We start from the raw sequence: 15,922 nt of genomic DNA, 5'->3' as shown, positions 1-15,922 counted from the left end.
GTTGTTGTTGTTGTTGTTGTTGTTGTTGTTGTTTGTATGTGCCGGTGCAAATTTAGAAACAGTTATTGTAATTTAAATAGAAATGCAAACTATCTGATCATAGTGGCGAAGACTCTGATCAGGTAATCTGCATGCCTGCTTAGTCTGTTGTTCAGGTGCCAACCGTTGACAACACACTTCAAGGTCCCTGCTCTCTCTTCTTATGTTTTTTAATCTTCAAACTATATTTGGACCAGGCAGCCCTGTAAAGAGAGGGCAGCCCTCTTGACACACAGCCACTCTGCAGAGTTGCCAGAAAGACCTGTGCAATGAGAACAGCTTGGGCGTCTGGGCACAAATCTGCTTCTCTTTCGATTGGGAGCATGGTGTGGAGGCTGGCTCCTGCATTCACTGGGCTTGGGCCTGGAAATAAACATGACAGTATGTTACTCGCAGGAAAATGAATGTAGGATTGCACTTATAGCTTACCTCAAAGGAGAGGTGAACATTGTTGTTGTTGTTTAGTCGTTTAGTCATGTCCGACTCTATTCTGCTCTGGTCAGACCTCACCTGGAGTACTGTGTCCAGTTCTGGGCACCACAGTTCAAGAAGGACACTGACAAACTGGAACGTGTCCAGAGGAGGGCAACCAAAATGGTCAAAGGCCTGGAAACGATGCCTTATGAGGAACGGCTAAGGGAGCTGGGCATGTTTAGCCTGGAGAAGAGGAGGTTAAGGGGTGATATGATAGCCATGTTCAAATATATAAAAGGATGTCACATAGAGGAGGGAGAAAGGTTGTTTTCTGCTGCTCCAGAGAAGCGGACACGGAGCAATGGATCCAAACTACAAGAAAGAAGATTCCACCTAAACATTAGGAAGAACTTCCTGACAGTAAGAGCTGTTCGACAGTGGAATTTGCTGCCAAGGAGTGTGGTGGAGTCTCCTTCTTTGGAGGTCTTTAAGCAGAGGCTTGACAACCATATGTCAGGAGTGCTCTGATGGTGTTTCCTGCTTGGCAGGGGGTTGGACTCGATGGCCCTTGTGGTCTCTTCCAACTCTATGATTCTATGATTCTATGATTCTATGACTCTTTGTGACCCCATGGACCAGAGCACGCCAGGCACTCCTGTCCTCCACTGTCTCCTGCAGTTTGGTCAAACTCATGCTGGTAGCTTCAAGAACACTGTCCAACCATCTGGTCCTCTGTCATCCCCTTCTCCTAGTGCCCTCAATCTTTCCCAACATCGGGGTCTTTTCTCGGCAGTTTTCTCTTCTCATGAGGTGGCCAAAGTATTGGAGCCTCAGCTTCAGGATCTGTCCTTCCAGTGAGCACTCAGGGCTGATTTCCTTAAGAATGGAGAGGTTTTAAAATTCTTCTTTGGCTCAGATTGCAGAAGGGGTCTTCTGTCCTTCAGCCCTGCTTTGAAGGTCTGCCCCTAGGAAAACTTGGGCCAGAGCCCCCCAGAAAAATTCCATGCAGGATGAGATGGTCACCTGCAGGAGTATGCTTTTGGCTCCTGCTCCCAGTTTTCCCATGGGCCAGTTTTTCAAAACACTGCCCTCACAAAATAATGGAGATATGTTTCACCTTGACTTCCCTAGTGGAGAGCTCTGAAGAGCAAATATGTATTGGTTCATCAATTAATTGCTTGGGTGAGAAGCAGTCTGTTTCACTTCCGATCTAATGTGAGTTGTGAGCAGTTTCTTTTGTCTCTAAATGCTGGGGACAGCTGGTTTGAAACCTACCCTCCTTCCTCAGGCTACCATGCCCGAGCCGCAGAAGAAAGGAAAGGACATGGAGCAGTGGGCCAGTCTTCCCCACTGTTCACCCTTCTCTACCCACACCCAACTAACTCATCAACCTCCTATCCTCCTCTTGAGGAGCTCAGGAACTCGTTCTGCACAGGGTTTAGTCCCTAGAGTTTTAACATGCAAACTTGGGAGGTCTTGTCTTGGCTTAGCACAGGGGTGAGGAACCTCAGGTCCAGGGCCTGAATGCAGACCTCCAAACCTCTCTGTCTGACCCTTAGTCTCTCACAAGAACACATCACTTCCCCAGACAAACCCCCTAATGGCCCTGGCAAGAAGATGTCCTTCACCACCTCTGGCCTCTTCTGCAAAGGTAATATTTACATTTAGTGCTCTGCCTCCTTTTTTCTCTGGCCCAACCCCACAACTGGCAAATGGCCCTCAGGGATTGCAGGCCCTCCAACATCCCACTGATCAAAATGGGGGTGCTTGTTTTTTGGCCCCGAGCTGTTGCGGTGTGTGTTTTTCTTTTTGTGAATCTGGATTAAGGGGTTTTCTCAAGGCGGTGGAGGGTGTGTGTGTTTTGTCCCATTGGAGTAGCCCTTCTTCCAATAGGAAATGCTCTGCGGGAGGGGACACAAAAATGGGAGGGTCCAGGAGGGTATGTATTAGTGAGCAGATTAGCCTGGAGTATCTGACAAAGGGCAGTGAGGCCAGAGGAAAGGGCAGGGGCTAATTAAGGAGCAGAATCCACCATCTTCCCGAGATGTGTGGTGTGTTGCTGCATAAAATCAGTGCTGCTGACAGGAAGGGGAGGTTCACGAAGGGGCTGTGACCAATCCCGGAGGAAAGCATGGAGTAAGGCCAAGAACCAAGTAAAACTGCTTTGGCCAAACGAAGCCATGAGTTTCCCAGAGAGCTGCCGTAGCTCAAAGGTCTGTAGTTTGAATTTGCCTGAGTCTGATGACCCTGTCAAAGTGCAATGGAAATTATTGTAAAAATTGCACAGTTAATTAAATGCAATCTTGTTCCTTCACCCTTTGCTGCCCCGAGGTGCCACTTTTAATGAGCATATTTGATGCTGATTTTTCTGTTCTCACTGGGGCCGTATGTGTCTGTCTGTGTGTTCTGCTTATGAAATGAGCATGCTGGAAAAGGGGGGGGGGAATAAACCCATTTAGGATTATTTCCACCAGGACAAACAACAGCAACTGAAAGGGCAGCGCTACAAAAGCCCAGCTGTTCGGAGCCAGGCCTCTGAGATTTGCGAAGAGTTAAGTGAGTTGCAAACGGACAAACAGTCAAAGGACGAGCCTCCGGTCCCACCAGTAGGGGAACAAGAGGTAACCGTTTGCTGCCTGCTTTCTGCATGCTGTCCGTTGCTGGAACTCTGTAGTGCATGCCATAGAAATTGGCGAGGGTTGCATGGGGCTGGGGATCATTTCCTTTATAAATGAGCCTATCCGGTGCCAAAGAAAAACAACACAGAATGGCCAGAATAGCTGTGGTAAGTATGGAGAGAATTAAAAGCAGAGAATTCATGCAATGTCCAGGAATGGAATTCCAGAATGCACCATTTGAAAAAACAAAAGCTGGTTTCAATTGCCAAGTTTCAGGCTCAGGCTATGAGCTGGGTTCTCTGCTATAGCCTGAAATCATGTCTATCATTTGGAGGAAAAGCTGGCCATATAGCAGTTTCAGTCCTAAGCATAAATTCAGTTGCACATAGCATACATTCACAAATGCAACCATCCTACAGAGCACGGGGGAGGAAGTTGCATAACTGGAGGTGCCTGAAGTTTCTCCTGGGGGTGGAACCACACATACGAGTTAACTGAGGCAGCAAGCTGTTTTTCTGCTTAAAAGGTACCTTGCCTGCTCAGCCTGTCATAGAAACATTAAATATATCCCCGGCTGCATACAGAGCACATGCATATAACTTTGTTGAATTGCAGACCACGTTTTTACAAAGTTGAATATTTAGTAGTTAGGGGGATGGTTTTACCCCATTCAGCATGAGAATCGATGCACACCGACTCAATGAACAAGAAACTCATTGCCTGGGACCCAGGTGCACTCTATACGAAACAAAGTGGGAAAAGGAAAATGGCATGCTTCCATTTCAAGTCGGACTTTCTGAATGGCCCGGTCGTAAGAAGCAGCAACAGCAACAAGCTTGCTTTCCTCCGCCACCTTTAAATGTGCGCAGAACACAAATGCCATCTCCAAAGAGCACAATTAGATTCTATTTGTGACTGTTTAAGAGGGAGATCAAAGAGCATGGCACCTGTCCATGGAACAGTGAAAAATGAGGCAGAAGTTCATGTGAGGTGACATACGCCAGCAACAACCAGCAACAACGCCCAGATAATGCTATTTTTGAAGACTTAGCTCCGTGTGGGACAGCACATACAACTGGACCCACAATTTCATGTCCAAGCCCTGGGAAGCACGCAATGGCTAAAATGTCTGGTGGCTCGTATGGCAACTAGCTCAAGCGCATGGGGCAACCCAGGAAGCACGCCAACAGCTTTGTCAAGCCGCCAAGAGAAGAGTTGGAGGCAATGCAGAAATCACAAGCAGAATTCAAAAGAGAATCATATACACTGGAGTAAGGCCAAGCGGAATGCTCCGGTTTCTAAACTTTGGCTACAAATTGAGGAACAGGGGTGAAACTGAGGCCTAAATAGAGGAGGGACAAGTCCAAATCAGCGATCCACGCCATCAGCTTCTTGATATTTTCCGTACCACAAAAGTGTTTCACTGCCCCAGCCCCCACCTCTGTTTATATGGATGACTCTAAAATGGCTCTTAGATCGCTTGCAATGCACTGTTGTTGTTGCTTTTTAATTGTGCTGCTTCGTTTCTGGTTCCTCTCTCATCCCTCCTGCGGCTGTGCTGCTGAGTTTTGCAGATATTATAATCTTTCCTTTTGTCACTGTCAGGTTATCAGGCTGGGGCTTATGCATGCTGATGCAACAACCAATGTATTTTTTCTGTTCACCTGCTCGGTTAATCTAATGTTTTCTTTTTGGAGTCTCTTTAAGGGACTTAAAGCTAAACCATATGAGAAAGGGGGGCTGGGTGGTCCTTCTCATTTTGAAGTCTGGCTGAGCTGATTTAAAGATCAGAGACACAGTGCTATTAGAGATGGTGCTTAACTCCTTCCTCTAGTGAGGCGCCCCTCAATGGGCTGGTGTGTTAATTTGGGGGTTGCTGTGAGGATGTTTACTCTGATTAACTTTGGGGGGCAGGAGGAATCTGAACTGAAGGATGGGTTTGAGCACCTTCTCCCAGAGCACCAAATCACCATCTTCAAAGCAGGCCATCGTTATCAAAGCAAACACTGCAAGCACTCCTGCATTGCCTGCCTTGTATCGCGCTTACTCCTTCTTTTCAAAGTGTGGTATGGTAGTTCCAACTCCCCCTGCCTTCTTTTCAAGCATTTTAATAGGAGAAGACAGACAAACAGGGACCCTGGGATGTTATATCAAAAAGTAGTCACTTTCTAAGGGCATCACTAGATGAGACATTGGAGATCTTTACAGCTCCTAGGGGCTTTTGGATTGGGACCTCAGTACTGTAGGGGGTTAACTACCCCACCACCACCACCATTCCACCCAGAGCTATTATTTCCCTACTAAGGAAAACTTTGGTCACGCCATAGATTAAAAAGCACATTGCTTTTCCGCAAAGAATCCTGGGAGTTGTAGTTTGCAGTCTCTCAGAGCTACAGCACCCATAACAAACTGCAGCTTTCCCATGATTCTTTGGGGGGAAGACATATGCTTTAAATGTATTTTTAGTGTATGCAGCCTTTGTTACTTCTTGTCTAGTTTGGGCTGTAGTCATCCATATAACTTGGTTTACCAAACCTTTTCTTTAAAAAGTGTCCATCTTGGTCTCCCTTCATAATCCATCTTTGAAACAGGATCTCAGTTCCTGAAAATGGCCCCATCTTTTATGTTCCCAGGAAGTCTGCAGCAGCCAAATAATCAGCTGCTCAGATGTTTTCATTTCCATTGCAGTTTTGTTTTTTTAGGAGCATTTTTCACGTAAATCTCCAGAGAGCTGTTATTTCTGCCCTTAATCTCTTCTTCTGAAGGTAGTGCTTTCTCTCTGTCTGGTGGATTCATTTGAATTGGGGCGGGGGAAGGGGCGGGAGAGAAGCAGGAGGCTGCAATTAGCCACAAGGTAAAGATCATCTCTTCTCTCAGACATTGCTGAAGAGGCAGATTTGTCCATATGGAGGCAGTTCCAGATTGCTCTTTGAAAGCTAGGTGGTTGATATTTCTTCCTTTTTATCCTGGAATATCAACCACACAAGCAACAACAAACCCAACACCCTTTGTGCTTTGGCAGCACAGGAGCTCATGAAAATGTTTAAAGACCGAGGACGCAATAAGATTTGAACCACCAAGTGATATTTATCCATGGGAGCAGTAAACATTTTCTGCCTCTGCTTGCTGAGGAACCTATGAGCACATATTCCAGGAATCTTGCCTTCTGCAAAGGATTATGGGCCGTATTCTAGAATGTGCTCTCAGATGGTGGAAGGCTCTGGCCAAGTTGGTAGGTCTTACTGTCACCATAGATGAACTGGGAGTGTGTCAGAAAAGACATACCAAGGACTGCCAGTGGGGAAAGGTGTGGATGGATGCTCCTAACTGCACCAAGAAAACTAGATGTTAGGAAGAAGCATTCTAGACTTCTTCCAGACATGCTATTTTCCTCTGTATTTGAACCTCCCCCCCCCCCATGGAGGACCAGTTAAGGACTGGTGGGTAAATTTATTCAGTTCTTGGAAGAAGGTTATGAACCTGCACCCATGACATGTTATAAGTGGAATAGGGAGGTAAGCCACATGGCACATTAGTTTTACATTTCTGTATTTCTATTGGGAAGGGCTATATATTAATAGAAGCTATTTTTTAAACAAAAAGTATTCAGTTCTCATTTTAACGCACTCTTACTTAATTTGCATTTTCTGAACCTATATGCAAACAGAAACACAGATCTCCTTTGAAATTGGCACTTATCTTAATCTTTCCAATTGCTAAGCAAAAACGTCTCCTTTATTACAAAACGCTGCTGTGCAGTTGTTTCATTTTTACATATTTTGTTCATTTGTCGTATGCTGCATCCCTTTTGCAATGGTCACTGTGTTGTATGAAAATGCATGAGCAAATCTTTTCTTCCTTTCATCCTCTCTCCAGCTGGCTGAATCATCCATCGCTGGCTCCTTCTTTAAAGCACAGCCACTTCCGCTAAGAGGAGACTGATTAATGTTCTTCCTCTCCTCACCTTTGCCCCCGTTTCTCCCCTAGAAGTTTGATGAAATCAGTCTGTCGGAAGGAAGCACAGTGGACCTGGCAATCCCGCCAGAGCTTCTGGAGCAGATGCCTGAGCTGGCAGAAGAGATGATGGAACCAGAAGACTGCTTCCCAGAACGTAAGGATGGGCTGCTTTCATTTCTTTTCCTGACTTTAAGCTAGAAACACATGATCAGAACTGTCACAGCTTTCCTGGGCTATTCCACTGGAGAATCACAGAAAAGAGGGCAGAAACTTGCTATCTGCTGCTGCCCCAGAGGGCGGGAGTAGATCTAAACTTGCAGGAAGCAGATCTAAACTTGCAGATCTAAACTTGTTGGTTGAACATTACATGAAAACTGATGATGGCAAGAGTAGTTTAATTATGGAACCCGTTACCTGGAAGAAGGAATCTGGGAGAAATTTGATTCCATTCACACTGAAAGATGAACTTACCTAATTTGTGCTTTCCCAAACAATATGTGAAACAAAAAATCTCACATTAATGAAACCACCATCAAAGCACAGATCACACCTGTCTCCATTGACTAATCCACAGAAATCAAGGGTCCTGCAATCTCCAGCACCGCCATGGTGCAAAAAACATGCATCCAAGGCACAGATCCTTCAGCAGTCCCAGCGGCCCTTGGGATCCAGGAGGGTTGATGGCCCCCAAACGAGGGGAAGGGAGAAGCTGTTGTGAGGCTGTCTCCTTCACCCACTGGCCCCCTGAAGCATAGATAGATAGATAGATAGATAGATAGATTTGTAGCTGCCCCAGTTCCACCCTTGCTTCTCACCACTGGATTGCACCAAGCTGATTCACGGGTGTTTCCTGTAACCTTGAGCTGATTGCATCAGTCAAGATGCCTTTTTCACTCTTAAGATGAAAACATGCCTGTGTTTGGTAAACACTCAACTCCACCTGCCACTGAAAAGACAGGGATGCAATGTAGATTTTTGCTGTCTAATTCTCCAGTTAACAAATGCAATCACTTGACAGCCTTGAGTCTCTGTTGCAACTGATTGTTCCATGAGGTTCTTCCTGATGTGTTGGAAGGTGGGGAGGGAGGGAAGAGTGGGAGACTAAGGTGAGCTAAACTGTCATATATCCACGAGCGTGCATATCCCAGAGGATTATTTAATTCAGAAACAAGCCTGCTTAGTGGGGATCAGATGGGGATAACTTGCAAGAAATGCAAGAGCCCCTGCAGTCAGCAGAACGGCATTTTGGCATGTGAAGGATGATCAAATGAGGTAGCAGAAGCTCTGCAAGGGAAGGGGATGTCTGTAGTTCCCAGGCATTTTCTTGGCAGCTCCTCTTAGATGTAACAGCCCAACATGAATTCACTTGTCAGAAAAGGGTGTGGTATGACGATGCAAGCATTCCAGTGTATGCATTTCTCAGTTGTTTGTTTCTAGATGTCTCCTGTTTTCAGTACTTTTTTTTAGTATAGCGTAATGCACAAAATCCGGGACACGTGTGGCGCTGTGGGTTAAAACCACAGAGCCTAGGACTTGCCGATCAGAAGGTCGGCGGTTCGAATCCCCACGACGGGATGAGCTCCCGTTGCTTGGTCCCTGCTCCTGCCAACCTAGCAGTTCGAAAGCACATCAAAGTGCAAGTAGATCAATAGGTACCACTCTGGCGGGAAGGTAAACGGCGTTTCCATGCGCTGCTCTGGTTCGCCAGAAGCGGCTTAGTCATGCTGGCCACATGACCCGGAAGTTGTACGCCGGCTCCCTCGGCCAATAAAGCGAGATGAGCGCCGCAACCCCAGAGTCGGCCACTTAAAAAGGTCCCTTTACCTTTTTAATGCACAAAATAAATAGTTCAGTAAGACAATGACTTAAGCATTCCACCCTCTTCTCGGCTCCAGATCCATTTCAATCCAGCTTTGGCTCTGATTTTGGGAAGGGAACGGCCTCTGTAGATGACCTGTGCCAGAAACTGGACAGGGGGAATACTTCTCTGTTGGTTGTGCTGGACCTCTCAGCCCCATGCCACTGAACTGGGCACACTTCTAGACCAGTTTCGTTCTAGACCTTTCTGGATGGCTTGTTCCAGATGGTGGTGCTCAGGGCTCCAGCACCTCTCTGGCGGGCGCCATTGCCATTATAAAAGAACAAGGGAGACATTCATGGTGAGCTCCAGCATGTGGATTCCTATTCCATACCTTAACAGTTGGCCTTTGCGGTCCTGCATGCCCCTACCTTGTTCCCCATGCTTAATATTTAGATGTAACCACTAGTGGAGGTGATTTGGGGTTTGGCATCACCAGTTTGCAGATGACACCCAACTCTATCCCAGCTGTCCATCTCATTCAAGTGAGACTGTGGAAATCCAGAACCATCGGACTGGATGTAGGAAAACAAACAGCACCTTAATCCAGACCACACAGAGGTGCTCTTGGTCAGTACATCAGAAGAGGGGTAGGTCTTCCCTTGAAAATGCAGGCACATGGCTTGGGGGGGGCGTCATTTGGACCTGGCTTTGAATTTCGGCTCTTTTCACCTTTGGTGGATCTGCCTCCACAGAAGCCATGGTACCATGGTGTTTCTTCCAGTTTATCCCCCCATGTTAAAAATCTTGCAAATAATAGATTCCCTTAGCCCACCACCCTCTTAGTGTGGTTTATGTGATAAAAGAGTGGATGAAAAGGCAATGGAATTAAAGGGGGTGGGGCTAGAGCAAGCACACCCACCTTCTAAGTCAACAGTGAAACACTGTCTGGAGAAAAGAGTGTGATATATGTGGGCTATTTTGGAATTATTGCTATTTTTAAAAAACCGGCTACATATGGGCAGACTACGTGATAAGCATCACATCTCCTTTGGCCCTCTGCTCAAGGCTTAGAATATTTCTATTAAATGTACAATAAGTTGGCCATTTCTAGCCTTTAATTCATTTGCAGATGTTTTTCTCTGACTGAGCTTTCCTGAGCTGTGACAACCTGGAATTATCTTCCACTTGTAGCAGCAGTAAAAGCCTGCTGTTCTAGTATACACTACGCTCAGCTTGCATGCATGTACACACACAGAGAGAGATTTTATTGTGATTTAAGTTAGGATTTTTGAATGAAAGCCTAGAGCTGGGTGGGGCGGGGCAGGGGACCTGTCCACTATGAAAAGAAAATGACTGCATTCAACGGAAAGGACTTTAAATGTTCCCTATTGTGGGGGGAGGTGACAGTGTCTGTGTGAATGATAAGGATCGTTTAAATGGCGTCAAAAGCATTGCCATCTCTGGAACACATTGCCCAACAGAGCTACAGGGATGCTGGCAACGCTGTACCTGCTGTCAATGAGTCACATCGAACATTGTAAGTTAGATGTTATTCACCATTGAATATGTATAGGAAGGAGACAAAGCTACTGCTTTAGCTCAGGGATGGGGAACCTATGGCCCTCCAGATGCCATTGGACTACAACTCCCATCATCCCTGACCATTGGCCAAGCTGGCTGAGGCTGATTGGAGTTGGAATCGAATAACATCTGAAGGGCCACAGGTTCCCCATCCCCGACTTAGCCAGTTAAGGCCTTTTCCCACAATGCCTTTCAATTCACCATTTTCATCATAGTAGAACTATTCTTTTCTGTATCTGTTTTTTGCAGAACCAAAGGCTATAAATTGGGTCATAGGAACCATGTATTTCAACAAAAACCATAAAGACTAAAATAGATAGTGTACATAATTTCTTTTACCAAGACTATGGATAAGTATAGATTGTTGTTGTTTAGTCATTTAGTCGTGTCCGACTCTTCATGACCCCATGGACCAGAGCATGCCAGGCACTCCTGTCTTCCACTGCCTCCCGCAGTTTGGTCAAACTCATGCTGGTGGCTTCGAGAACACTGTCCCACCATCTCGTCCTCTGTCGTCCCCTTCTCCTTGTGCCCTCCATCTTTCCCAGCATCAGGGTCTTTTCCAGGGAGTCTTCTCTTCTCATGAGGTGGCCAAAGTATTGGAGCCTCAGCTTCTGTCCTTCCTCAGGATCTGTCCTTCCAGTGAGCACTCAGGGCTGATTTCCTTCAGAATGGAGAGGTTGGATCTTCTTGCAGTCCATGGGACTCTCAAGAGTGTCAGTTATTTGTAAACTAGCCATGAGGCCGTTTCCTCCAGGTTGTATCCCATTAATGGGCTTAATGTTACTAGGGGGTAGATTTTTGTTCAACACCAAGAGATAGACAGCAAGAGTGGTTTTACAATGGAAACGCTTGCCTCAAGAAGTAGAAACCCATCTACTGGGGTTGCTCTAGCTCTGGGTTTCTTTCATTGAGTAGGGGGTTGGACCAGATGGCCTACAAGACCCCTTCCATCAGTGTGAGTCTATGAAAGTCTGTAACGAAGTGGAAGATGAACAGAAAGACAGAAATGAACTTCAGTAAACTGAAGGGACTGAAGACTGCATTCATGCACAGTAGCACTCTGTACAAGATTAAGACGTTTAATAATGTTGAGGCGAGTAAGGGGTGACATGGTAGAAGTGCCTAAAATTATGCATGGCATGGAGGTAGTGGATAGAAAAAAGTTTTTATCCCTCTTTCGTTGCCCTGGAACTTATGCACATCCAGTGATGCTGAATGTTGTCAGATTCAGGACAGATAAAAGTGGCCACATTGGGAACAGAACTAGGTGGGCTATTGCACTAGGTGAACCATAGACCTGATCCAGGAGGCCTTTCTTTTGTTTTTAAATTGGGACTACCCTCCGAGTAGCTCCTAGCATTAAACAACTCTTTCTGGTCTTCCTTTATCATTTCAGCTTGTGTCCGATTCTTCCCGTGCTGTTCAGTAGACACCACAAAATTTCCTGGCAAGATTTGGTGGAGACTGAGGAAAACGTGCTACCAAATAGTTGAACACAGCTGGTTTGAAACTTTCATCATATTTATGATTCTCCTGAGCAGTGGAGCTCTGGTAAGCTTAAAACCTGTTATTTTCCCTTATTGCGTTAGACTTTTAAATATGTGTGGTTGTGTGTTGAGAGAAGACATGCCAGCGAAGCTTGCTTTACTTTAAGATTGGATATAAATTTCAGGCATTTATAATCCCCATCTCTAATAAGAAGCGAGCATTAATTAGACCCCTGAGTTCTTCTCTGGCTTGGGTTAAATCCAAGCCAGGGAAGAATTCCCGACATCTCTTGTTTAAAGGATCAGTTGGCAGGTGATGGGAAGCATCTCTGCCCAAGATCCTAGTGCAACACTGCATATACCCCTCCACACACACCAGCGTTGCAAATTATCGTATTTCTTGCAGAACAAACAGTAGATTCATGAATTCATTGTTTGCCACCATATGGCTTCATTGGTCAATTCTGACAGGGTAATAATCAGTATAAATATTCAGTGGCATGTAGTCATTTATTCACAGAGCCTTTTATTAAAGAAAAAGAATTCCCCCCAAAGACAACATCTGGAGAATGTAGCACTCTAATTCACCACTTTTTACTTCCAGGCATTTGAAGACATCTACCTCGACAAGAAAAAGAACATTAAAACCATGTTGGAATATGCTGACAAGATCTTCACTTACATCTTTGTTCTAGAGATGCTTCTGAAATGGGTAGCTTATGGCTTTAAGAAGTACTTCACCAATGCCTGGTGTTGGCTTGATTTCCTCATTGTAGATGTAAGTATTGTGTTTTTCTTCTGGGTCGGTTCATAAAGCAATGTGGAATGAGTTCAGTTTTGAGCTACGTGAACACAGTTCACAGTTTGAATGTGGATTGAGTTACATTTGGGTCCTATGAAGGACAGCTTAAAATGCACTTGTGGAATTAGGCTTTTTAAAAAAGTATAAAGTGAAATGATAGAATTTGCCATTATTTTCACTGTAAAATGAAATCTATAGATGCGAGAGGTAAAGGGATCATTCAGTGGTGACATCTGAGCTGAGAGCCCTTAGCAAAACTCCCACATAATACCAGACTGTGGGACAGTGATGATTTTTGATAGCAGTCCCCCTTCACCGCATTTACAAGAAACCATTCAAAGTTGATATTTCTGCCAAACTCAAAGTACAGGAATTTTAAATGTATATGGCCACCTCATGCTTTAAGGATTCTCAGCAAGGTAAAAGAAAGGGACACTGTTGTACCAGAACTTCTGAAGAGGGCATATGGAGCAATGGTTTCAAATTTGAGGGAGCTTATTTAGGTTGGTTCTTAGGAAATGCTTCTATCCTAACCATAAAGCTGTTTGGGTGATGAAACTCACCAGGGCATCTCTGTGGCAGGGAAGGTTGTGGTCAAAATAAACATCTTACACAATACCATACATACAGCGACTTCACCTTCCGTGATCCATTTAATTTATCCACCATTGCTGCATATTTTACTATAGCCATTTTAGTCAGTTCTCCTATCTTACGTCACTCAAGTGTTTATTATACTGTTGAATTTACCTTAATGCTGCCTGTGTTTTCACAATTATTTTCCATATATTCAGCAAAGATTTTCCACTCCTCTTTAAATACATCTTCTTCTTGCTCTCTTATTCTTTACATTGGACCATCTAGTTCCACATATTCTATCATCTTAAGTTGCTAATCCTCCTTAGTTGGGACCTCCCTCACTTTCCACTTTGGGGCTATCAAAACTTGGGCCGCTGTTGTTGCATACATAAATAAGTTTTTCTGACACCTAGAAACCTCTGTCTGAACGATTCCTAGCAAAAATGCCTCCGGTCTTTTGGGGAAGGTTGTTTTAAACATTTTTTTCATCTCATTATAAATCATTTCCCAATAGTCTTTAACCTTTTTACGTGCCCACCACATATGAAGAAAGTTCCCTCCATTTCTTTACATTTCCAACACAAATCTGATTTTACTTTATACATCTTAGCCAGTCTTTTCAGGCAGAGATTTCTGCCTCAGAAGGCCTTTAATCACTCTGGGGATTTTAAACCAAGGTTCTCCCAGTGTCTTTTTTGGTACAAATGTTGCCTTTGTAACTCTATTTCACGTGCCCTCCCCAGAATCCCTGACCAGAGCCTGGAGATTCTATGGACTCTGGGCACATCTAGAGATTCCATGATAGGTTATGGGCCCAAGAGAATGGTATTGGGGGAAGAGCAGGCATCCCTTAAAAGATCTCAAAGAGCAGGTGGGTCCCCTCCCCCAAGCAAGGGCTCCTCATTTTCACTCTTAGTTTGGTTCTTCTTTTTCCCAGCTTCTCTCCTCACTGTGTTCCCAACAGTTGCTGCTCCCACTGCTGTGGCTGTGACAAGGGTGCTGAGGAGATCAAGGCACAAACGTTCCTTCCTCCCAATTGCCTGCCACTCATGTAGTTCACATGCTGCTTGGATATGTGGCCCTGGTAGTAGCAGTGTGGCATTCCTTTTCATGTTCCTTGCAAGTTCTTAGCTACCCAATCAGTCCTGCTGTCAGCACATGGCATTCTCCTTCAGCTGCCCGAGTCCCCTACATCCCATCAGGGCCCACTGCTGATGTTCGCCCGGGACCCCTTTTAAAATCAAACCCAGAAGATAAGGGCCAAGGACGAGACAGGACGATGCAGCAGTTGCCTATTAGAAGGCATGACATTCTGCAGAAAACAGAACAGTGGAAACATTTGAGGCTGGCAGCCACTTCTTCCTGCAGCTGCAAGCATACCCCAGCACCCCAGCACTGCCTTGGGGGGCACTTAGCTTACTCTTTGCTGCAATCAATGCTCACAAAGCGTTAGACATTGCTCCTGCTATTAGGTAGAGGGTTGTTGAGCTATCAGAAGAATGGCGCCTTGCATACTGCACAGCTTTGCAATAGTGTGTGGGTCATTGGGGCTGCTGAGTTGTAAACTGTTTCTGCAGCCATCACATTACTAAATTGGGTTTCATTGGTTTTATGCTGTTGCATAATTTGTCACCAACCGTGAAAAGCCTGGATTTTCTACATCTCTCTTAATTCTAGAACCAGGGGCTGACTATCCAATGAAGGTGAAATGTGGAAGGTTTCAGATAGACAAAGAGAAGGACTTATTTTCACAATGCGTTTAGTACTATGGGATTTGCCCGCACAAGCTGTGGTGATGGCCACAAGCTTCAATGGTTTTAAAAAGGGACTGGACAGATTCCTGAAGGAATACTAGTTATGATAGTTGCATATAATCTTGCATGTCAGTGGTCTAAACCACTGAGCCTCTTGGGCTTGCTGATGAGGTCAGCGGTTCGAAACCCTGCAACAGAGTGAGCTCCCATTGCTCTGTCCCAGCTTCTGCCAACCTAGCAGTTTGAAAGCACACCAGTGCAAGTAGATAAATAGGTACCACTGTGGCGGGAAGGTAAATGGCGTTTCCGTGCGATCTGGTTTCCATCACGGTGTTCCATTGTGTCAGAAATGGTTTAGTCATACTGGCCACATGACTTGTAAAGCTGTCTGTGGACAAACGCCAGCTCTCTTGGCCTGAAGCAAGATGAGTGCCGCACCCCACAATCACCTTTGACTGGACTTAACTGTCCAGGGGTCCTTTACCTTTTCACCTTTGCCTCTGGACACCAGTTGCTGAGGAGCACTAGGGTGGACGGCGGTGGCACTCATGTCTTACTAGGGGGCTGCTTCCCACAGCAGTCTGCTTGGCCATTGTGGGAACAGGATGCTGGACTAGATAGGCCTTTGGTCTGATCTAGCAGGGCTTTTCTTATGTTCTTAGGTAGGTTTGCTTAGCAAATATTGTAGGTCACACATCTCTCATTTCAGTAGGAAGGGGCTTATTTACACAATACATGGCATTTGTAGATGCTGCAGACTAATTATGATGTCATTGTTACCTATACACACCATTTACAGATCAGGTATTCTCCAGACTCAACTGGTCAATGTCCACCTCCTGTGCAAATGTCTTCCATTGGGTGCTGCCCATCTATTTCCTGCTCAT

At 45.3% G+C, this 15,922-nt stretch overlaps 1 protein-coding gene across 6 annotated transcripts in view; it reads left to right on the top strand.

Annotated features, from left to right (window-relative positions):
* LOC310745917 (sodium channel protein type 5 subunit alpha-like) overlaps positions 1–15,922 on the top strand; it is a 302,295-nt gene that overhangs the window by 235,860 nt on the left and 50,513 nt on the right. For 5 of the 6 annotated variants that reach the window (XM_083579149.1, XM_083579153.1, XM_083579151.1 and 2 more), the window contains 4 exons: positions 2,928–3,074; positions 7,059–7,182; positions 11,810–11,964; positions 12,505–12,678. In XM_083579149.1, the coding sequence (XP_083435275.1) occupies positions 2,928–3,074; positions 7,059–7,182; positions 11,810–11,964; positions 12,505–12,678 (600 nt within the window). The remainder of the gene's footprint in view (positions 1–2,927; positions 3,075–7,058; positions 7,183–11,809; positions 11,965–12,504; positions 12,679–15,922) is intronic. The other variant, XM_083579152.1, reaches the window with a different exon arrangement.

Source organism: Podarcis filfolensis (assembly GCF_964270895.1).
Source record: "Podarcis filfolensis genome assembly, chromosome: 12".
NCBI lineage: Eukaryota > Metazoa > Chordata > Lepidosauria > Squamata > Lacertidae > Podarcis > Podarcis filfolensis.
This window is presented reverse-complemented; position numbering and strand designations above follow the sequence as displayed.